At 58.8% G+C, this 23,237-nt stretch overlaps 1 protein-coding gene across 1 annotated transcript; it reads right to left on the bottom strand.

The window, feature by feature from the left end:
- Positions 1–23: 23 nt before the first annotated feature.
- TSPAN31 (tetraspanin 31) lies at positions 24–18,785 on the bottom strand. Its single transcript, XM_075901734.2, has 6 exons — positions 18,592–18,785; positions 7,255–7,422; positions 4,328–4,408; positions 2,201–2,350; positions 1,775–1,888; positions 24–1,685 (listed from the first exon to the last, which is right to left on the bottom strand). The coding sequence occupies exons 1-6, from the start codon at positions 18,652–18,654 to the stop codon at positions 1,611–1,613; spliced, it is 651 nt and encodes a 216-aa protein (XP_075757849.1). The 5' UTR covers positions 18,655–18,785; the 3' UTR covers positions 24–1,610.
- Positions 18,786–23,237: the final 4,452 nt, after the last annotated feature.

Here is a 23,237-nt window from a genome sequence, read left to right as displayed (position 1 = left end):
GGGGCACACAGCGGAGCCAGGGGTCACTGAATGGTGTTTATTGAATGATCGGTAACAGGGTCACTCCGCGCCACACGACAGGTGATGAGCCGGGCGGATTCCCGCCGCGCCACCGGACACTGATAGGTGGGCCTGGCCCGGAGCCGCGCCGCCGTCCTGCCCGTTTCAACGCCAGGTCTGGGAGCAGCTTCTGCTGTGCTAGCACCACGGCCGAGTTCTGCTCAACCTCCGGGCCCACCAGCTGGGGCAGAGCGGGAGGCGGGGGCACTCACTGCTCTGCCCAGCCGTGCCACGGCCACTAGAGCAAGGCCCTGACCCTCCAGCAGCAGGTGCTGTGCCGGGCGCTCTGCCAAGGAGCCAGCAGCATTCTGCTCCGCGGCTGGAGGGCAGCGGCTGGGGAAGGACCCGTTTAGGAGCCGGGTGGATCGGCTCAGGCAGAGGCGCTTACGTGGGTCCTGCAGACACCCCCAGTCTCCGGCCCCGAGCCAGGGGCAGGGAGGCCATTGGGCTGCGGGAACCCGCCTTCTGGCCTCACAGCGGGGGAGTTTCTAGCTCGACTTCTAAATAAATAGCATGTGGCCCTACCGGGCCCGAGTCACGGAGAGGGGGGGGCTCAGAGGCAAGAATTAAATCTACCCAGTGTCTAAAGGCTGGTGCTTCTCCAAGGACACGGGGCTAGGGTTGGGGGGGGAAGGGGTTTCCCTAGCTTTGGCTGGGCCCCCTACTGCATGCAGGGAAGGGGAAGCAGCAGGCATCCAGCCCCCATTCTCCGCTCAAGGCAGGCGGGGCCTCCCCAGGCCTTGGGGGCACAGAGCTGAGGGCTGTTTTCTGCCACGGGGGACACTCCGGGCAGGCCCAGGTGAAGCTGAGAAGCGGACACCAAACCCAGCTGGCCTTGTCAATAGCACCTGGGCAAGGAATCCAGGCAGGGGCCCCTCTGCATGGGGGGGGGGGGGGGGCAGCAGAAGGCAGCCGGGCCCATACGATTCCCCCTCTTCTAAGGATGGAAATGCCAGTACCCAGTACCTGCTAGACACCCGCTCCCAGGGACATCTTCAGGGCAGCTAGCTCAGCCAGAGGGAGGCTCTTCTCTTACAGTAACCCAGCCCTTAAAGGGGTATCACGCCCATCCTCCATTGTAGGCCCTGGCATTAGGCTCTTGCACCGCTCTCAGCCACGTAGGCGCTTTCCAGGCCGGGTGGCGTGGCCGGGGCCTGGGTAGCGTCCACGGGGGGAAACACAACCCTGGAGTTTTCAGCAGGGACGAGGCGCCTCTCTGCCCGTGGCCAGGCCAGGAACAGCCAGCGGCCCTGCGCGGAGCCAGGCACCGACGACAGCTTAGCCGCTTCATGCAAGTTCCCGGTGCCTGGCGCGGCGGCTCGTTCTCGTAGGGCGCCCCACCCAGCACCGGTCCTGCCAGCCGGCTCTGAGCTCGGCCCCCGTTTGCCAAAGGCGTCATACCAGGGACGGAGCCGCCCGCCCGATCGGCGCTTTGGTGGCACAGCCAGGGCTGGGGGAAGCCGGGCCAGGCGTCATGTTCCTTCCGAGCAGGGGAGATGGGTTCTCTGGGCTAATGTACACGAAGCTAAGGCGGGCAGGGGCTGACGGCTCTATAAGAAGGCACTGGGGTTCGCTCTGGGGTCTTTCTGGTTTCTGTAGCGCATGGCTAGCAGCACGCCGAGGATCTAGAACAGAGAGAGAAGACGGGGACTTCCTGGTCACAGGCTGCCCCGAGCCTCTGCCCCGGGGTCCCCCTCCCGGCTGGAGGCATTACCTCCGTGAAGCTGAAGAAGAGCCCGACTCCCCCGAGGATTTTCAGGGCCTCGTCCGAATGCTTCAGCATCTTCTCCCCGCACTTGGGGCAGCGGGTCATGTTGACTTTACACACCTGGAGAGGAAGGTAGAACCCCGTGTGACTCCCCTGCTGAGGGGGGCAATAGCTGGGGGGGCTGAACTGTCCCCCCCGAGCCCTGGGACCCAGCCGGCAGAGCATGGCGCAGCAAAGCGAGCCTGGCGTGGGATCCACAGCCCCGCTGCACGCTCCCTGAAATCAGCACAGCCGGGAGGAGCCGGATGCAAGAGCCAAGAGGGGAACCCGGCCTTTCCCGTGTACCGCAGCCGCGCAGGCCTGAGCTCTCGGGCTGGTTACCCCGGGGGGCTTTTGCCCAAGGGGACAGGGGCTGCCTCTCCTGGGACTCACAGCCTTGCAGGCGCTGTAGTCGGCCTGGAACGTTTGCATGGCCAGGGCGTCACTGGTGTTGTTCAGCAGCCCGCAGCAGTTCAGTTTCACCTCGATGTCCTTGCGGGTGGAGTTGCCCAGGATGTTCCAGGCGGCTGTGAAGAGACGCTCCTGTGGGCAGAGCCCAGACCCCCAGGGTTACCCCGAGAACAGCACAGCCTGCAAGCGCCCTCTGGGCCGGCCCTGGCAGGGAACCGGCCGCCAGCAGCCACGAGAGGACACTGAGGTTTTCCCACTGGGCCCCTTCGGTGGAGGGGGGCAGGGCTAGAAGAGGGAGCCCTGGGAGGGGAACCAGCCCCCCTGCCCTCGCACGGGCGGAGCCTGTTGTGATCCGTGGGGCTGCACAAGGCACCAACCCCGCCCAGCCACGGGGGCCAGGCCGGAGCGAGTCCAGACACAAAGGCGGTTGCTGTAACTCAAGGGCTGGGTCATGCTCCGGCCTGGAGACACAGGGCAAGCCACACCTGGGTGTGTTGGAAATTAGGGCGGACAGGTGGACACCACAGGAGGGGTGCGGGTGTCCCTCCCCTTTGACCGGCTGTACAGAGAGTGTTTGGGGAGAAAAACTGGCTGTAAAGTGAGCAACTGCAGCAGGAGTCCTGGGACTCCAGCCCCCCCCCCCCCCCCCCCCCCGAGCCTGAGACAGGCCCCGGCCAGGTGGCCCCAGGATACATGGCCGCCTTCCCCCACTCCAGCTCTGCCCCCAACGCCAGTGGCGACGGATCTTACAGGAGGCGGTTCGCCCTTTCCGCTACTAGAGACTGGCCGCTCCGGTCCTGGGCCTGGCCGTCGAGGGACACTGATCTAAGAGCCCCGGGGCTGCCAGAAGCGGCTCTCCGCTTTCACTGCCCAGGAGGTGCAATGGGGCTGGCCCCACGGCACGAAGCAGCCTCGGGTCCCTGCTTAACGCTGGCCCGTGACTGGGTTACGTCGACACCTTTAGCGCGTACAATCCACGTGAGGTAAACAAAGGTTCTTACAGCTCCAGGGCCCCGTCCCAGTGCCGACCCATGGGCCTGGCTAGTTCTACGCCCAGAGGCCAGCTCCTGGTGGCTCAGCGTCCAAGGGGGCCCTCGAGGAGAAGGGGGGGGGGGCTTGGCAGAGGAGCGCAGCCCGAAATTGGCACTGCCACGTCAGCTTGAGGATGGGGGGGGAGGGCGGAGGGCCAGGGCCAGCAGGGCATACCTGTGAAACACAGGGCAAATTGGGGCAGGCGTTCCAGAGCACCCAGCCTCACACCGGGGTCTGGTCCTCCCTTAGGAGCAGAGTTAAACCAGCCCCCACAAGCCCCAAGCACAGAGACAGTCTCGCCTTGGCACCCCACCTTCCTGTTTGTCTTTGCCGCTTCCTCCCAACGTGAGACCAGCCAGGTGGCAGCTACCAGCCTGCTCCGTGGGTGCAGGGCTCAGACCGGCGTGGGCACAGCCCCTGAGCCGCAGCAAGCCGAGCCGCTCTGACTCCCCGGGGGCAAAGGCAGGTGGCCGGGGGCACGGAGAAGGGCGTGGAGGACGAGTGGCGCTAGCCTGCGCTCACAGTACAGCCTGCTGCAGAGAGCAGGCGCCACACTGCACTTGGTGACCTGTACCCAGGCAGCTGGAGCTAACCCCCCCCCCCCCAGAACAGGGCCAGGGGGTGCAGATGGGACCCCACTTGTGATTAGGGATGTGAATGTTAAAGGGGTGGGGATGCCCCCCCCCCCCCAACCCAACTAAACAGGATGTTACATCCCTACTTGAAACAACCCCTGGCCTAAGCTCTTTGGGGCCGAGGCTGGGAGGGGACACAGGTCTGGTCAGCCTGCAGGCCCCCATTCCACAGGGGACAGCTGAGTGCCGGAGGTATGGGGATACACAGCCAGCCCCACCGGGCAACAGATCCCCCTCACCCCCAGGGGTGAGCGAAGGCCTGCCAGGCCCAGCACTTGCTGGGAAAAGGGTTGCAGCTCATGAGTTGGGACAGGCTGCGTCCGTCACCCACTCAACCCCTTGCTTTGTGTCCAAAAGGGGCAGTGCCCCTTTCCGCTGGCTGAACAGGCTCTCCAGGTCGTCGGCTCGTATTAAGGGCTCGTATTAAGGCAATACGACTTACCTGGCGGCTCGTATTAAGGGCCAGACATGAACAGGAGACGCCCAGCTGGAAGAGAAAGACCAGGCCTAAAATGACCATGTACTGCAGGCGAGTGGGGGTTAAGGAAACACCAGGGGGCGCTGCCCTCTCCTCTGTCTGCCCCGATGTCAGCACCGAAAGCCCCCCCTCCCCCGGGGAACCACCCTCCATGCACACCAGCATTTAGGGGGATGTTCAGAGACGATAGCCTCTTTGGGCCACCGTTTCCTACGCTGGGCGCTTCCCACAGAGACCTTCTCCCGGCTGGACTTCAGAGTTGAGGCTGGTGCAGGAGGCAGGGCAGCCAGCATGGGGCTGTGGAAAAGGCGCAGGGGAAAGGCGGCTGTGGCTTTAGGCAGCCCCTGCTCAGCTTGGTCTCGGAGCAGCACAGTGAAGCCGGAAAGCTCCCTCTGCCCCTGCTGTTCCACCGAGGCTTCGGTCCTGGAATTGCAGCTCCCGAGGGTTAGCCAGAGCAGGGCTGGGGGTCGGTGCTAGCCCCGTGGGACAGGCAGGGAACGACTGGGCTACGCTCACACCCTGCTGTGACAAGTGGAGCCCAGGCTGCAGGCTGCTGCTCCACCCTCTTGTTCAGAGGACAGGCTGGGCTAGCTCCCAGCCCACAGGGCTCCTTTCCCATGCTAGGACCCCGCATGGCAGCTGGGCAACTAGGGCCTCTTAACCCCACTGCTTAGCCACGGGCCGTTTCCACCCTGAAACCCCACGCTCTGCGTTGACAGCGCTGCAGCCCAGTCACAGGAGACAACAGGAAAACAGCAGCTGCTGCTTGCTGGCGCAGCATAGAGCTTGTCCATGGGGGGAGGGGGAGACAGGTTTTCCCCCCTTCCCCCCCCATCTGAGCCGCCTCTTTCCCTCTCCACCGGCAGCCTGACCTTCCAGCCCAGGAGGTTTGGGGGAGAGTCCCCCCTCCCCCGGTGCAAGCACAACAAAGAGCCCCCCGAAGCCTCCAAAGCCAGCCCAGTCTCCCCCGCCAAGGGCTGCAGGCTGGCCAATGCTCCTAGGGGAGCACAGCTCCGCCCCGCTGGCCGGGGGAACCAAGCGAACCCGGCAATGGCATCTCCGCTGGGGCCAGACCAGACGCCCCTTCCTCCCTGCCGCTGGCCGGCAACAGCAGCTTGGCAGAACCTGGCCCATGCGACCGCGTCCTGTGCGTCCCCCGCCTGAATCCCAGCCCTGCAGCCTCAGCACTTCGCAGCTGGCCCGTTAGAGTCAACAGCCTCGCCCAGCCCTGCTTCCCCCCTTCCTCCTGCTGTGGGCCCCCTAAAGTCAGGGCATGGCCCCAGCTGCTCCCCATGACTGAACCCACTCCCCCGAGACCGAGCCTTTGCCCTCCGGAGCCTAGGGAGCCGGCCCTCCTCCCCCACACCCACACATCCCTGTTAGTCGTCCTTGCTGAGGTCTCCAAATCTGCTACAGCCACTTGCCAGCTCAGCTGAATCTTAGGTGGCTGTCTCAAAAGCGAAGGCTTCAAGCGAGCTGTGGTTTCCTCTTCGCATCACTTCCCCGTCCCGACATCAGCCCACTTACGGGTGACAAGCTGCTAAGGCTGGCCTGGTCTGCGGCTCAGCTAGGTAAAAACTGCCCCTGCCCCTGCACAAAGCACAGCACCCGTGTCTGCCAGCCCCAGGGAGATGAACACCCCCCCCCCCGCCCATGGGCAAGGGAAGCAGAACAGGAGCTGTACAGCAGTGTGGCTGCCGGGGGGGGGGGGGGGGAGGGCGGAGGAGAGGGCTACGCTCCAGGGTTTATTTATAGATCAAAAGGAGCATCAGGAAAAGCGGGGCTCGGAATGGAGCACCCACGCTTTCCCCGGAGCGCGGCAGGGAAAGGATCTCACACCTCCCCGGCTGGCGCACAAGAGCCTCTCCCCCCGCGGCGCCGGGCGGGGTCTCTGCTCCAGGACTGGCCTGCAGAGGGGGGATCGGCGCTGCACGGCCAGCCTCCCTTTTCTGACAGGGACTGACCCGCGGGCTGCTGCTCCTCTGAGCATCCCATGCCTGAGCGCAGGGCTGCCTCCCTGGGCCGGCTGCAGGTCTCAAGCGCTTTGTCTAGTGAGAGTTTGAACAGCACCAGCCTGCGCTAACCCACAGCCAGCCCCGCTCCAGCTCCCAGCACCCCCGCCCCGGTCCAGCCATCACCCACCTGCTCTTAGCCCGGGGGTGGGCAAGAAAACGGTAGCAGTACATCAGGGTTACCCTGGCTGGGCTGCTGCCGCTGTTTACCTGCAGCTCTGCAGGCCTGGGCGATCGCAGCGCCCGCCAGAAATGGAGATCCGCGGCCCCCAGGAGCCCCTACCCCTGCATGGGCACACAACAGGGTGGGGGCCTGCCCACGGCCAACCCCGGTAGACCAGATCCGCTCCACGGGCCGGTATTTGCCCACCCCAGTCTCAGCCACGGCTCCCACCAAGCCTCCCCCCGCACTTGAGAGAACGCGGATCCTGAAGGATCTGTGCCCCCTCCTTATAAACACGTCAGAGCCACGGCCGTCCACAGCACAGGCCATAGATCCGCACCCTAAAGCTTCCCTGCAGGCAACGTGGGGTCTGGCTTGTTCCGACAAGGCTGCAGCTTCGGCGTAGCGAGCGAGATCCCTTAGCAGGTGCCGAAGGACCAAATCTCCCGCTTCCAGCCTCTTGGGTTGGTTCCCAACTGTTACTACCCACAGCTAGAGCACAGAGCAGCTGGAGTTTTAGCCACCCTGCTCCGGGAAGGAGTTGGCTACCCTAGGGCTCCCCCTCATGGAGATATCCGTGATCGCAACAGTGGGATGGGCAGACACAGCCCAGAGGTTACTCCGGCCCCATGCTTGCTCGGCCCAGCGGCTGGGCCTGGGGGAGGATTGGCAGCGCGGGAGTCAGGGGCCGGCCCCCAGGCAGCTGGCAAGGATACAAAGAAGAGCATGACTTGGTGGTGGTTGATCGCCCCGATGAGCCCCACGATGGCGATGAGCAGCAGGAAGACGCCCACGGCGATGACTCCGCCGATGATGTGGATGCTGGAGACGATGCCAAAGCTTTTCCCCCAGGCTGCCACCCCGATCAGCAGCAGCCCAACCAGCTGGAAAACAGGAGGAGCAAGTCAGTGCTGGGCCGTGGGGGCTCCAACCCCTGGCACCTCGGCGTCCCATCAGAGGCACCTCATCTTCCGCCCAGCCCCTGGCAACAGAGCCCGTGCAGGCCCAGAAGAGGGAGCGCTGGAGCGTGTCGTGCGCATTGGGCGCGCTACGACAGGAAGCCAGGGCACTGGCTGGGGGAGAAAGGCGGTTCTATTCCCAGGTCTGAGCGACGTGCCTCAGTTTCCCCAACTGTAAAACAAGGCTGATGGTAGGGAACTTGAAGCACTTGGAGACCTGCTAGGAGTAATTTTTAAAGTAGCAAAGGGCCTCGCCCGCCTCACCTGTGGAGCCCAACTGACTAGGCAGGATGACTCAAGCAAAGGAAGGGAAGGGTGCACCAGAAAGGCAGCTGACCCAGGGTCTTGTTTTGTGACTTACCCCTTTCCTGGCTTTATTTTAAGCCTCTTGTCCAACCCCTGCCAGTTTCCCTTCCACTAACCATTGTTTATTCCAGCCCCTCGCCCCCACTCTGGATTGCAGGCCCTCCCCCATTCTTTTCATGCCAAGAGCCAAGCTCGCATTCCCACCCACGCACGCCTGCAATTAGCTGGCTTAATCACCAATTTCAAGAGAGCAGATGCTGGAAAAATGGGATGCCAGCTCCTGTTTAGCATCTTTAGGGTTGGGGGTGTCTTTGCACCGTTCACATGCTCCTGCTGCGCTCTGCTATCTCTAGTCTACACTGCCATTTGGTTCCTGAAGCAATTACCGGACTGGACTCATGGGCCATCTTGGCCCATTTCCTGGTTTTGGCAGCAGCCAGCACATTTCAGAGAAACCCACAGCAGGTGGAGGAGGAATAATCAATCCCCTGATCACAACTGAAGCCTGAAGCACCAGGGTTAATACCCCTTCCGGTCTGTTAACCTAAACGGTCACCAGAATCTCCGGAGTTATCCACAGAAGGATCTTTTGGAACTTGCTACTTTTGTGGCAACTTCGATGGTCTAACGACACAGGTGCGGTGTACTGCTGTGGAGCTTGCCACCTTTTAATCAGCTGACTTGTGACCATGAGCGGCTCATTCTAAGAACAGCCAGACGAGATCAGACCAAAGGTCCATGTAAGCCTAGTGTCTTGTCTGCTGACAGCGGCCAATGCTAGGTGTCCCAGAAAGAATGAACAGAGTTTTTCATCTCTTCATAGAGCAGCCGTTCCAAGCCCTCATCATTTTTGTTGCCCTTTTCTGAACTTCCCCCCCCAATACCAAGATGACTTTTTTGAGAGGAGGCAACCACATCTGGCAATAGGCAGTGATGGGAATGTGCAGAGAGTTGGGAAGTTGGTTTAGAACGAGTGGAGGTACCAGACAAGGAGATCGGATATCACCAAGTATCTTCATCAAGCACCTAGAGAGCGCGATGGACAAGATCAAGTAAGAGGTAAAAGGGATATTAGTGCATGAGACGAGAATTAACAACTTGAGCTTCACGGAGGATAGAGTTATCATTGAGGAAGATGAAGAGATGCTACCGAGAATGGTGCAGGTGATAAATGAGGAAGGGAAGCGATATGGACTGATTATGAATATCGATAAAACGAAGACAATGGTATTTGGAGATAAGGAAATAGGAAAGAAGAACAGTGTAGATGGGATCGAACTAGAGAACGTAGAGAAGATCACGTATTTGAGGAGCAACAGGACGTATGATCAGACTGTAAGAAGGAAATAGCAACTAGAAGAGCGAAAGCAAGAGCGAGTTTCAAGGTGATGGATAAGATCTGGAAAAGTAAAGCAATTAGCTTAGGAACGAAGCGGAGTGTCTTGAAAACGTGTCTATTTAGCAGCATGTTGTATGGATGTGAGACATGGGTGATGACAAAAGAGTCGAAGAGAAGGATATTGACATTCGAGAGAAGTTACAGAAAGAGCCCGAAAATAGGGTGGATGCAAGTGGTCACCAACGAGGAATTATATAGGAAGATACAGCCGAAAGAGAACCTACTGCAGAAGGCTATACAATGGAAGTTACAGCTATTCAGGCTTATCTGCAGAATGAACAATGAGCGAAAAGTTAAGACCCTGGTATTCGGCATAATGGATGGTCTGAATAGGAGAGGCAGACCTCACAGAGAATGAGTAGATGATATGGTAGACTGGTGCAGAGCTAGTCTACAGAAACTAAGCCACTAAAGATGGAAGGAAATAGTGAAGAAGGCATCGGACACCAATGAGTGCTGAGCCCATGGTGTTGATTATGATGATGATGATGATGATTAAGATATTCTCTGTCTTACTCTCTATCCCTTTGCTTATAAAATTCCTTCTGCTTCAGAGCCACAAGGACATTAGCGTGGATGCATTTTTCACAACATGAAAGTTGAACTTTATTTCCTTTAAGAGCTCAGCGGGGGGGGGGCTTTCCAACTCCTAGACTGACGTGTCCCAGAAGTGTCCATTCATCATTCTGGCTTATAAAATGGGTACCAACTGGGGAAGAGCTGGTTAGCTCTTGCCATCTTTCATCCTCGTGTCTACACAAACATGAATCCGTTTAAGCTAACCTGGTTTAAGCTGGAGCAAGGTACTCAAAATCAAGTCAGCTTGGAGGGCTTCCAAGGCCAAGCCAATGTAACAGGCCAGTCAAACGGAGGTAAGAGCCCCTCCAGGGCTCATGCTGACTTAGCAAATCCAGTTAAAGAGGCACCTTTGCACCTTCCAGGCCAGGACTAAGAGCAATGTGAGGGGCAATGATGAGCCAACATGGAGTATAACTAGGCAGCAGTTTAGCTGGTGCGCAGCAACATGGCCAGGTCAGCAAGAAAAGAATATAGACATTGGCACAGGCTGCTTCCCTGGCAATTTATCCTGCAGCACGTCACATCACGGCACCTCAGAGCCCCCGCTCCAGCTCAAGCCCAAACATCTACACAGCAATCGTATAGCCCCTGCAAGCCCCAGACAGCTGCAGCTGCGCTATGGGTCTCTTACTGTGGTACAGAAACGCACCAAGGCACTACAGTGACAGCCACAGAACTATCAGGTAAAATCTGATGAGGTTCAACAAGGACAAGTGTAGAGTCCTGCCCGTGGGACGGAAGAATCCCAAGCATTGGTACAGGCTGGGGACCGGCTGGCTAAGCAGCAGTTTGGCAGAAAAGGCCCTGGGGATACAGTGGATGAGAAGCTGGATACAAGTCAACAGGGCGCCCTTGTAGCCAAGAAGGCTAATGGCATATTGGGGGGCATTAGGAGCATTGCCAGCAGATCTAGTGATTATTCCCATTTATTTGGCTCTGGTGAGGTCACATCTGGAGTATTGTGTCCAGTTCTGGGCCCCCCCCCCACTACAGAAAGGAAGTGGACACATTGGAGAGGCTGAGGGATTTGGTCTTATTCAGTCTGCAGAAGAGAGAGAGGGAATTTGAGAGCAGCCTTCAACTTCCTGAAGGGGGTTCCAAAGAGGAAGGAGAGAGGCTGTTCTCAGCGGTGACAGATGGTGGAATGAGGCGCAATAGTCTCAAGTTACAGTGGGAGAGGTCTAGGTTGGATATTAGGGAAAACCATTTCCCTAGGCGGGTGAGGAAGCGCTGGGATGGGTTCCCCAGGGAGAGGGTAGAATCTCCATCCCTAGAGGTTTTGAAATCCTGACTTGACCAAGCCCTGGCTGGGTTGATTTAGTTGGGACTGGCCCTGCTTTGAGCAGGGGGTCGGACTTGATGACTCCTGAGGTCTCTTCCAGCCTTGGGATTCTAGGATATTCTGGCCCCAGTGAATTGGAGGCAAGACCCACTTGAGTTAAAACGGAGCCAAAATTTCACCTGCCTCGTCTGTGTTCTGGGTTGTGAGCGGTGAGGTTGCCTAGAGCCAGAGGTTTGAATCCTGGCCCAGCTGGCCTGACATCACATGGGGAACTTTCAGACAAGTCCTGTGTCCTCTGTGCACATGTTCACTAGGGCCCTCGAGTTTAAGATTCCCCGATCACCTCTTCACCTACAGGCACATGTTGGTGCCTCACCACCAGCTTTCAACAGCCCCAGGCCCACCCCCCAAACCAGGCTGCAGCTCAGTGATCAGGTAGCTCCTAGGGGACTGTTTGTGAAGCACTTTGAACCCTGCAGCTCTTAGCGCTGTAGCTGCTTACTGCCAGCACAGGTCATCTCAGCCGCTAGGGGCAGCGAGACAGGGCCTGAAGTCACCCCCTTGCTTGGTGCCAAGACACCAGCATTTGGGTGGCACTTGCATCTGACGAGTCTCCCAGCAGTGCCAGCTCCTGCAGAGACCAGGTGGAGTTTAAGTCAGTGAAACCCTGCTGATTTCTGCACCGACTAATGCAGCCGGAGAGTACCAGGCTGCCAGGAGAACACGGGGGGGACCTCAAAGAAGAGCGCAAGACTCACTGGGCAGTTGTCCAGCATCCTAGAAGATGCAGGGGGCTAGGTAGGGTCTCATGAGGGCACCGAAATTTCCCTCCTGCCTTCGTTCTTTAGCACAGTGACAGGTGGAGCTGCGTGCCACCAGGCTGCTCCAAACAGGTGCGCTGGGCTCATCTGCAGCAGGACTCCCATGCAGCTGCGGCCTGGGACACAGGAAACCCTTGACCAGATTTCCCCTGGTGTAACAGACCACGGCGAGGTTCCTCCAGGCACCAGTCCACTGTATCAGCATGCGTTTCATTCGCAGCCTACGGCGCTCCACCGCCTCATCCCCCTCAGCCACGCTGGGCCTTCTCCACGGCCCAGTTTGGTTCCTGGCCTCCCTTCATGTCAGGTCCACGGAATAGAGGGGCCACAACAGGCCCTTCCTCTTGTGGTTCTCTCCTCTGAGACTAAACGAATGGCCACAACAAGGCCTCCCAGCTTGGACACCACAAGCAGGAGGGAGAAAGATTGTTCTCCTTGATCCTTGAGGACAGGACAAGGAGCAATGGGCTTAAGCTGCAGCAAGGGAGGTTTAGGTCGGACATTAGGAAAAGCTTCCTACCTGTCAGGCTGGTTACACACTGGAATAAATTGCCGAGGGGGGTTGTGGACTCTCCATCTCTGGAGATATTTAAGAGCAGGTTAGACAGACACCTGTCAGGGATGATGTAGATGGTGCTTGGTGCTGCTGTGAGGGCGGGGGGCTGGACTCGATGACTCTCGAGGTCCCTTCCAGTTTTAGTGTTCTGCGATTCTATGGCTTCCCTCCCTCTACCTGTCGGTCCATTTCCCAACCCCCTCTCATTGCACACGCTCTCGCTTTCCATCAGCATGTTTGGCTCAACCCTGCCTGTTCCGACATTAGGGATGTTAGTGATGTAAGCGACTGGTCAACTATCGGCTAGTCGACTAGTGACTCAACTAGTTGCTTGCCTCCCGCCTCGCTGCCTCTATCAGAGAGAGCGAGCATGGGGGAGAGCAAGATATGGTGCTGGAGGGAGCTGGTTCTCCCCTCAGCACTGTCTCCGTGGGGAGAAGGGGCAGGGCACAGTGGGGAACACAGTCCCCCACTGGCCCTGCACTCCCGACGACAAGAATCGGTGTTATTGCCACTTGGTTAAAAAAACCCAGCTCTGAGCACTGAGTCTGAGGCATTACGGGCAACAAATACTTCTGAATACTCAAAGCCACTGCAGGACCTAAAGGAGAAAGACTTGAGCTCCAACCCACAAAGACAGCTAAGGCCCCAGACTTCGGTGCTAGGTGCCTACGTTCCAACTTTATGCACCACTGCAATCCACACCTGGCGGCCACCTAACCCGGAAGCACCTAAGCCTTCCCAGTGCTTAAGACTTTGCAGAGACATTGCCTAGGTGACTAAGTCTCTGTCCCTGAACCCAGACGTCTGAGCCCGAGAAAGGCAAAGATCTATCTTCCGCCAGTTGATTGAGCTATCTTCCCTGCAGAGCCCAAGCCAGGAATCGGGTTCAGAGGCTGCCTACAGGAGAGGGGCCTTGTAGCCAGACACAAAACCCCATCTTGTTTTTCCACGAGCCCCATCTTGTTTCCCCCCCCCCCCCCCCCCCGAGAGCAAGAGAAAGGCAGTCAGCCTTTGATGCCCTGGGAACACAGGTTTGCTGCCTGTCCCTGACTCTACCATAAACAGAAACCAGACAGTAAATGGGCTAGCTGACGACCCGGGGCCTCCCGTCGCCCTGATGGCTAGTACCAGTAATTGACACGCCTGCACTGTCCCAGAGAGGAATCTTCGCCCATCACATACCAGAGGTGCCCATTGTCTGCATTTTCCCAGGTGTAAATTATACTTTGCACCCTTCGTGGGAAACTTGGCATTCAAAGCCATTTTTCCTTAATGGCCACTTGAGCCCAGGAAGAAGCCTACATGACCCAAGGGGTATAAAAGAGGTTCAGCAGCCCACCCTATTTGAGCTCCAATCATCTATACCTGCTGGCAGGTATTGATTGTCTCCCGAGGTCTGTGGGATGCCCAACCTCGCCCTACTTCTTCCCGAGGGATTGAGAGAAAGACGCTGGCCACGCCAAGTCTGGAATGCAGGGGTGAGAATATATACCTGCTATGTGTCTATTTTGCATGCATTTAATAAGAGCTCAGAGAACCAAAGGGTTTCATGGTACCTGTAAGTGACTTCTTAGTGTAATTTCTGTCCTGTCCTTTGTAGTGTCTGTGTTATCTGTAACACAGTAGTAGCATTTAACAACTAAGTTTACCCTGTAACAATAAATAGTAACTGTTTAAGCTTTAACCTGACTCCTTCAGTTGCTGTAACAGAACCAAGCACAATTTAAAAGAACTTCAGCCGGTCATAAGGGACTCACTGCCCTGACCGTCGGCTGACAGGCCTAGTCAAAATCTGGCTGAAAGATGAGGAAGAGTGGCGATGATCAAGGCCACATTAACACTTTCAGCCCAGTGGTTAGCATACTCGCCATGGGTGCGGGAAACCCAGGTTTCATTCCCCTTTCTACCAATGCTCCCTCTATTTTTTTCCATCCATGTGCAGGTGGAATTTTGTTCCGTGTACCAAGGCACATGCCAATGTGCACCACCAATAGAAAACACATGGTGCCGGCTGTGAGCGCTCTGCTAATCAACTGGGCAGCATCTGAACCTCTCCTGGCTGCCCGCCCAAGCACACAGTGTTCACACAGCTTATAGGGAACACTGTTCTCTAAGAAAGCAAATGGCAAGATTTGAATACGGGTCTTGCACCTCTAAGGAGAGCACTGACCACCGGGCAACAGCGGGACTCCCTCCGCCTGCTGAAGCTGACTGGAACAGGGGTAGGATTAGACTGTAGGTCAGCGATGGGCAGCCTAGGCTAGCAAGCAGGCCGCATGAATAGCCCTCAACATTGTCATAACGAGGACGGTCTCCCGGGATAAGGTAGCTTTGCTCCCTGCACTGGCATGCCTAGATTGGCAGGGTCTGTGACTGAACCGTAGCAGCACTTTGATAGGATCTGTTCTTGGGCCGGTTTTGTTCAACATCTTTATGAAGGACCTGGAGGAGGGGACGAGTTGCACCCTCAGCAAGTCTGCAAATAACACTGGACAGATCAGAGGATTGATCCAAAAGAAACTGGATGAGGTTCAAGGAGGACAAGTGCAGAGTCCTGCCCTTGACGGAAGAATCCCAAGCATTGGTACAGACTGGGGCCGACTGGCTAAGTAGCAGTTCTGCAGAAAAGGACCTGGGGATACAGTGGATGAGAAGCTGGATATGAGTCAACAGGCCCTTGTAGCCAAGAAGGCTAAGGGCATATTAGGGTGCATTAGGAGGAGCATTGCCAGCAGATCCAGAGAAGTGATTATTCCCCTTTATTCAGCTCTGGTGAGGCCACATCTGGAATATTGTGTCCTATTCTGGACCCCTCACTATACAAAGGATGTGGACGCACTGGAGAGGGTCCAGCGGAGGGCGACCAAAATGATTAGGGGGCTGGAGCGTGTGACCTATAAGGAGAGGCTGAGGGATTTGAGTTTGTTTAGTCTGCAGAAGAGAAGAGCGAGGGGGGATTTGAGAGCAGCCTTCAACTTCCTGAAGGGAGATTCCAAAGAGGCTGGCGAGAGGCTGTTCTCAGTAGTGACGGATGGCAGAACAAGGAGCAATGGGCTCAAGTTACAGTGGGGGAGGTCTAGGCTGGATATTAGGAAAAACTATTTCCCTAGGCAGGTGAGGAAGCGCTGGGCTGGGTTCCCTTGGGGGAGGGGGTGGAATCTCCATCCCTCGAGGTGTTTAAGTCTCTGTTTGACAAAGCCCTGGCTGGGTTGATTTACTTGGGATGGGTCCTCCCTTGGGCAGGGGGCTGGACTTGATGGCCTCCTGAGATCTTTTCCAGCTCTATGATAGGATGCAGAGGGAACGCAGGACTCCCAGACAAGGTTGTGTGCAATCCGCTCGCTAAACAGAGCCCTGGATTCACAAGCGTCTGTTTAGCAATACCGGGGGGGGGGGGGGGGGCGGGGCGGGGAACGACACACACAGCATGGATGGAAACCAGCGGAGTTTGGCAACTCTGCTAGACCGCAATGGTAAACAAAATGCCTCACACACCACACACAAAACCTTGAGGTGCCTTGGGCCGCAAGCTGCCCAGCGCTGCTCTAGGTCTTCCACCTCTGAGGGGATATCCTAAACAGCCCACAGAATCCCTTCCTCTCCCCAGCCCGGTGGCCCCTCAGCTATTGCCGACAATGAACAGCAGAAGAGATTGAGGGAGCCCCGTGTGAGAATACCCCTCAGCGGTCGGAGCCCTCAGGTGAGAGACCCACCTTCTCCCCTCAGGCAGAAGGGGCCCTGTCTCCCACTACCCAGAGAGCTCTGGTCCCAACACAGTACAACCATCTCTACCCACAACACCCCTGCACGGCATGAGGCAGGGGCTTCGCTCATTCTCCCAACAGCTACACCGTAGGACTCCCAGAGAGAATCACTCACCGGCGGGTGCCTCCCTGCAGCCCAGGGACTGACAGCTGGCTTTTGTGGGTGGCAACCAGCAACCCATGTGTTACATAGGGAGCCCAGCACCTAACTCAGGCTTTGTGCCGTCCCTGTGATTTTCTAGGCATTGCGACTGAGCTTCTGAGCCTGGATCCTGCCCTCGGTTATCAAGTTTACAGCCATCGTGGGGCCACACTGCTTACTCTAGATCTGAGCTGCCCAGGCTCTTGGGCCTCAACAGGAGGCCCTGGCCTCAACTGGACAGACCCCTTTCCTAGTTAGCAGGGGATCTCCTGGTCTGTTCTACATCCCGCACTCTGAGAGCCTGGTCCAGCATCCTGGGATCTGAGGCACTACCCCAATACAGATGAGGGCAGAAAGTCCATGCGGTCGACAGGGTATCATCCAGGGCTATGGACACTATCAAACCACGTGGGTCTCTTTTATGCCATCACATGCCGTATTGCCACCACTGATGGGAGATTTCCAAGAAGAGGCTCCATCAGCCCTAGAAGATGCATGTCCAGTTACGTGGGTGTGACCTCTGGCTCACCACATTACAGAAGTATCTCAGTGAATCAAGAGGATGCTGCTACCTAGGCGCTGAATTATTTGCCCTTACATAACACCCTAATGCTGGAGATTACTGAAGCCCCCAGCCAAGACTCCCAACACCAGCACGGCTGGAACTGGCTGTCGTCTGCATGGGACTCCTACTGCAGCAAGAGGTTATGAAACAGCGACTGAAGTTTCACTTCCTTGTTCACTAGTGACTGAATCTGAGACACAAATCTTAGGCCTGGCCTACACTAGGATTGTACATCACTACTGCTACATCTCTCCCAGGGGTTTGAAAAATCCACACCCAAGAGGTGTAGCTAAAGCCATCTAGCCGCCCCCCGGTTTAAACATCACGAGGTCAACAGGGAAATTCTGCCATTGACCAACTACCTATAGCAATGGAGCAAGTAGCATCTACACCAAAATGCTCTGTTTCAGTGTAGACGACTCCTTCCGGGTGCCTAGGAGCCTGCATTATGAAGGCACTTCAGAGAATTCAACTAAAATGAATGCAAGACTGCAGCTTTTATACATACGCTGGGATACCTTGTTTTCAGTTTATTCAAGACAAAAGCCTCTGCCCCACAGCCGTGCACAGCTCATGTACCCTGCGGGTTTGGGCTGCAATGCAGATGGGTTACTTTTTGGGCACTTAAGCACCACACTAGAAAGTTCTGTCACTTGAACTATTCCAGAGAAAGCACCTAACTTGCTTGAACTCAGTTTGATCAGGATACAGAACTTATTCCGTATGTGGTTCTGGAAGGAAAATGAACTTCACCAAAATCAGGCCCCTTTGGCCGGTGGATGGAGTCATGCACTAGGTTCTTAACCCATTAAAGAATCACACCCTGCACAGAGAGTTGTGCCAATAAGGCCTGGTCTAGGCATGGAGCAAGGACACTGATGGCAACTGGCAAAATCTCCGTTGTCGTCAGCAGCCTAACTTCTCAACACGCGCCAGTCGGCTGTGGTGACCGCTGGCCCATAGACACGGTGTTCCCAGCAGGCTGCTGGCTCAGGCGTGGGGTGCATAGGTGGCTGGCAGCCTGCTGAGCGGAGCATGCGGTGGACACGCAGGCACCAGCTGGGGAGAGGTCAGAGACATGCGGACTTTGGCACGACCTCCTCTTTGTTTGGAGGGAGGGATCCACTTCCTTCCGGCCAGAAGGGGCACAAACAAGTCCCCCTCCTGACTGGGGAAGATGCCAAATCAGCTGCCCTACAGATCAGCACCTCTACTGGCCCCAGAGCAGTTACAGCCGGAGCAGAGAGTGGCCAGCACCCATGCAGTGCGCTCCCCCCTCCAGAGACAGCGGGGGGGGCCTCCGCTCCCCCCCAGCCCTCCCCCCCACAAAGAGCGGGGGGGGCCTCCGCTCCCCCCCCTTCAGCCCTCCCCCCCACAAAGAGCGGGGGGGGCCTCCGCTCCCCCCCTTCAGCCCTCCCCCCCACAAAGAGCGGGGGGGCCTCCGCTCCCCCCCCGTCAGCCCTCCCCCCCCCACAAAGAGCGGGGGGGCCTCCGCTCCCCCCCCTTCAGCCCTCCCCCCCCACAAAGAGCGGGGGGGCCTCCGCTCCCCCCCTCCAGCCCTCCCCCCCCACAAAGAGCGGGGGGGGCCTCCGCTCCCCCCCCTTCAGCCCTCCCCCCCACAAAGAGCGGGGGGGGCCTCCGCTCCCCCCCCTTCAGCCCTCCCCCCCCGGCGCTCACCACGTAGACCACGTTGAGGGCGCAGAGCGCGTTGCGGGAGCAGGCGAAGCCGCCACAAACCATCTTCCCGGGGGGCGGGAGCCGCGGGCTCGGGGACAGCGCAGGCCCGGCCGCTCCTGGCCCTTTAAATCCCAGCCCCGCGCCCAGCGCCGCACTGCGCCTGCGCGCACGGGCCGGGCCGCCGCGCCGCCCCGCGCCTGCGCGGCGCTCTGCGGACGTACGGCGCGTGGGCCCCGCGCCTGGGCGTTCTTCAGCCTCCCGCCCGCCGGCCGCCAGGTGATGCGCCTGCGCGGCCCCCTCCCGCTCGCACCCGCGGCGCCTGCGTAGCGTCTGTCGCCCCCCGCGCATGCGGGCTAACAAGCTCCCCCCCCCCCCCAGCGCGCCTGCGCACGGAACCGCGATTTCAGGACGGGCTGGAGCTTCGTCTCTAAATACCCGGATGAGAGTGACTCCAGGGGCCGGCGAGGACCCGGATGTTAGTGACACCTCCCCCCGGGGCCATGCCGTGGTGCCCTCTAGCGCCCCCTAGTGCCCTTTAGTGCTGTGCCCTGCCCCTTAGTGCCCTGGTGCCCCTAGTGCTGTGCCCTGGTGCTCCTAGTGCCCTGGTGCCCCTAGTGCTGTGCCCTGGTGCCCCTTAGTGTCCTGGTGCCCCTAGTGCTGTGCCCTGGTGCCCCTAGTGCCCTGGTGCCCCTAGTGCCCTGGTGCCCCTAGTGCTGTGCCCTGGTGCCCCCTAGTGCCCTGGTGCCCCTAGTGCTGTGCTCTGGTGCCCCTAGTGCTGTGCCCTGGTGCCCCCTAGTGCCCTGGTGCCCCTAGTGCTGTGCTCTGGTGCCCCTAGTGCTGTGCCCTGGTGCCCCCTAGTGCCCTGGTGCCCCTTAGTGCCCTGGTGCCCCTAGTGCTGTGCCCTGGTGCCCCTAGTGCCCTGGTGCCCCTAGTGCTGTGCTCTGGTGCCCCTTAGTGCCCTGGTGCCCCTAGTGCTGTGCCCTGGTGCCCCTTAGTGCCCTGGTGCCCCTAGTGCTGTGCCCTGGTGCCCCTTAGTGCCCTGGTGCCCCTTAGTGCCCTGGTGCCCCTAGTGCTGTGCCCTGGTGCCCCTTAGTGCCCTGGTGCCCCTAGTGCTGTGCTCTGGTGCCCCTAGTGCTGTGCCCTGGTGCCCCTAGTGCTGTGCCCTGGTGCCCCCTAGTGCCCTGGTGCCCCTAGTGCTGTGCTCTGGTGCCCCTAGTGCTGTGCCCTGGTGCCCCTTAGTGCCCTGGTGCCCCTAGTGCTGTGCTCTGGTGCCCCTAGTGCTGTGCCTGGGTGCCACCTAGTGCCCTGGTGCCCCTAGTGCTGTGCCCTGGTGCCCCTAGTGCCCATGTGCCCCTTAGTGCCCTGGTGCCCTCTAGTGCCCCCTAATGTCTTTTAGTACTGTGCCCTGCCCCTTACCCTAACCCCCTGGTGTCCCCAATGCCGTGTCCTGGCACCCCCGTAGTGCTGTGCCTTAGAGCTCCCCCACCCCTGATGTCATGCCCTGCCCTGGTGACTCCCAGTTGGCTGTGCCCTTCTTCCCCCCTGTGCCCAGGTGCCCTTCAGCCTTGGGGCTGGGACCCCACTGCCATGCCCTGGGATGCCTCCCATGACTGTGCCTGGTCCCTCCCCTCGACTGTGCCCTGAGATGCCCCCCCATGACTATGCCTGGTCCCCCCCAAGTGCTGTATCTTGGTGTTGCCTGCCCCCAGTGATGCCCCTATAACTGGATCTATAACCCCACCCTCCTGGCCTTGTGCCTAGCTGCCTTCTCCCTGTTTGTGATGAGCATCCCCAGTATTACCACTGGCCTCATGCCTGGCGCCTGCCTGCCCTGGTGTGCTGCCCATAGGTGGCAAGCAGTTACTGTTTACTTAGCCATGAATGAACCCTTCTCTTTCCAGAAGTCTTGGCAGCAATTTCTTCCCAGGATTACAAGTGCAAAAGCAGAGGCCTGGGCTGGAGCAACGCCTGCGTATTTCATCCTGTGCTTTAACAGGCAAAGGCTCAAAGGAGAAGTTGCGTCTAGGCGTTAGCTCAGGTGTGCGATGCAACGAGGCCAAAGGGGAACCTTTATCTTTCCCTTTTTGTAAAGCTGTGTGCTTATTTTTGGTTAAAAGAACAGGTTCCTTCAGGCTAAATTCTACCCTGAAAACCAAATGTAATCAACAGTTTGCGTCACTCTGCAAAGACTGGATTCGCTGGGGACAGCTCCACCAGTGATGAGTAGCCAAGATGGTCCACGACGCAACCCCATGCTTTGAGCATCCCCGAACTCTGTCTCCCAGAAGCTGGGAACAGGTGGCAGGGGACGGATCACTGGTTCTGTTCACTCCCTCTGGGGCACCTGTTGTTGGTCACTGTTCGCAGACAGGACCCTGGGCTGGCTGGCCCGTTGGTCTGCCCCCCACTGACTTATGTTCAGTTCACTCACTGAAATGAAGGAGTCAAGAGACATCCGTTAAAACAGGGGTGGGCAGGGGCGGCCTGTGACTATAGGCCGACTCGGCCGTCGCCTACGGTGCCGCCTTCAACGGCGCCCGATTATGACGTCACTCCATTAACGGCCGTGCAGGCTGGGGCGCCGATCGCGTGTTCCGCCTGGGGTGCCAGCTGCCACAGCCGGCCTCAAGCCACGCGTGGGGGTGGGGAACCGTTTTTGGGCAGGCGGCCGATGACTCTCAGCAAAATCAGTCAGGGGCTGCACACATAGGTGAGAAGGGAAGGGTCACTGGTGTGGCCCCTGGCAGAGGGAGAAAGACATTCCCCTCGCGCGCCAGAGCCTGGTGGGACCCAGCGTAGTAGATTTGTGTGCTCCAGCCCGACGGGCGGGAGGTGGTGGGAGGCTGGATCACCATGCTGGGGAACCATGAATCTCGGGGGCTGGATCCAGGCAAGCCAGCGGCTGAATCTGGCCTCTGAGCAGGGCTGGCCCGAGGTATTCTGGCGCCCCGGGCACGGGCGCGTGGAACTGCCCCCGGGTGCACGGCGCATGCGCACCCAGTCCGGCCTGGCTGTCGCTGCTGGCGCCCGCGCCGGGCCGTGTAGGGCCCCGTGGCCGTGGGGGGAAGAGCATTGCCGGCCGGTGCCATGGGAATGCGGGCAGGCCGGTGCTGCGGGAGCCGGGCGTGCGGCACCAGACGGCAGCTGTAAGGAATAATGTGCACCCCTTACAGCTGCCATCAGGCGCCCGCCATCGGTTGGCGCCCTGGGCAGCTGCCCGGCTCGCCCGTGCCTCCGTCTGGACCCTGCCCCTAAGCCCTACATTCTCCACCCCAGCTTTAAAAGAAGGAGCAGAACTGTTGTATTTGTGAGCTCTGAACTTCTGCAGGGGAAAGATTAGTCATGAGAAACGGGCACATGGTGTGAAACCCTGTGTTTGTGGTGTGATCCTCGCTTCCCCGCTTGCGAGTCTTTCCCCGGAAGGGAGAGCCGGAAGCGTGCATGAAGCAGCCTTCTGCCCACTTTGTTGGAATCCTTGCTCCTGCCTTCCAGCAACAAAGAGACTGTCAGGTGGGGCCCTTTCAGCGGGCATGGTCCTTGGCAGTCCCCAACCTTGCTAAACGGACTCCCAGCACAGACGTGGTAGCACACAATGCATGCAGATCCTCCCCACCAACTCTGCTCCGTGTGTAGGCTCTTCCGATTGAAACAGAGCATATGTCCTCCGGAAACCGGGACCAGTTGGATCTCAGACTGGCTGCTTGATTGTTCCTGGCCCCCGCCCTCGCCACCCAAGGAATTCCTGTGCCAAACAGCGAGCAGGCATGGTGTGAAGACCGCATATGTTACCCTTAGGGATGGAAGCTTAAGGAAATTACCAAAGCACATGGACTGTCTCTTAATATCCCCGTGCAGGAACTCTAGCTGCTCCAGAGATCTTCACCGATTAAAAAAGTTGCCCCCAAATGAATATCACACCTAGTCCGCAATTCCAGGCAGGAAGACGTCCCGTAACGTGTGGGCGTGGGGCTAGAGCCGGATTAAGGCATTGGCTAGCTGGGCAGCTGCCCGGAGCGCCAACCTATGGGGGGTGCCTGATGGCAGCTGTAAGGGGCGCGCAGCTCCCAGGGCCACCCTGCAGCAGCCGCGTTAACCCCCGCAACGCCAGCCAGCAGCGCCCTTTCCCCTGCGGCTGTGGGACCCTGCACGGCCAGGGTTGGACCACCCCGGGTCGCCCCTGGCTGCGCACCAGCGATGGTAGCCGGGCTGGGCCGGGCCGGGCACGTGCGTCCTGCTGCTGCCAGCTCCGCACGCCCTCCCCCTCACGGTGGGTGGGGGCGGGGCCACGCATGTGCCCTCCCCCATGTGCCGGCGCGGGGGCGGGGCCACGCATGCGCCCTCCCCCAACCTGGGGCACAATTAAACTGTCTGTCCGGGGCGCCAGAATGGCTCGGTCCAGCCCGGGGTGGGGCGCATGGAGTCAGCAGTTGGAGGAGTAGAAAACATGCGGCGTGGCAGAGCCCGATTTGGGCCCAACCCAGCGCCCTGAAGGGGAAACAAGGGAACACGCAGGATAATTTTCTTCTGCTTGCTATCCAGCCCACTGCGTTTCAGCGGGTCCACCTGGCAAAATCCCTCTGAAACGTCAGTGGGAAAGTCCAATGGGGGCAGCATTTGATCCCTTAAATATTAAACAAGCCCTTGGA

This window comes from Pelodiscus sinensis, chromosome 31, assembly GCF_052426305.1.
Source record: "Pelodiscus sinensis isolate ZL-2025 chromosome 31, ASM5242630v1, whole genome shotgun sequence".
In the NCBI taxonomy this organism is placed as follows: Eukaryota; Metazoa; Chordata; order Testudines; family Trionychidae; genus Pelodiscus; species Pelodiscus sinensis.
The sequence above is the reverse complement of the archived record's forward strand: the minus strand, read 5'-3'. Positions and strand labels throughout refer to the sequence as shown.

Coding starts and splice junctions, on each gene's coding strand:
- TSPAN31 (XM_075901734.2), bottom strand. CDS start 18,654: ATGGTTTGTGGCGGCTTCGCCTGCTCCCGCAACGCGCTCTGCGCCCTC. Junction 2,351..4,327: donor CCCTTAATACGAGCCGCCAG/GTAAGTCGTATT, acceptor CTCTGCCCACAG/GAGCGTCTCTTCACAGCCGC. Junction 1,686..1,774: donor TCTTCTTCAGCTTCACGGAG/GTAATGCCTCCA, acceptor TCTCTGTTCTAG/ATCCTCGGCGTGCTGCTAGC.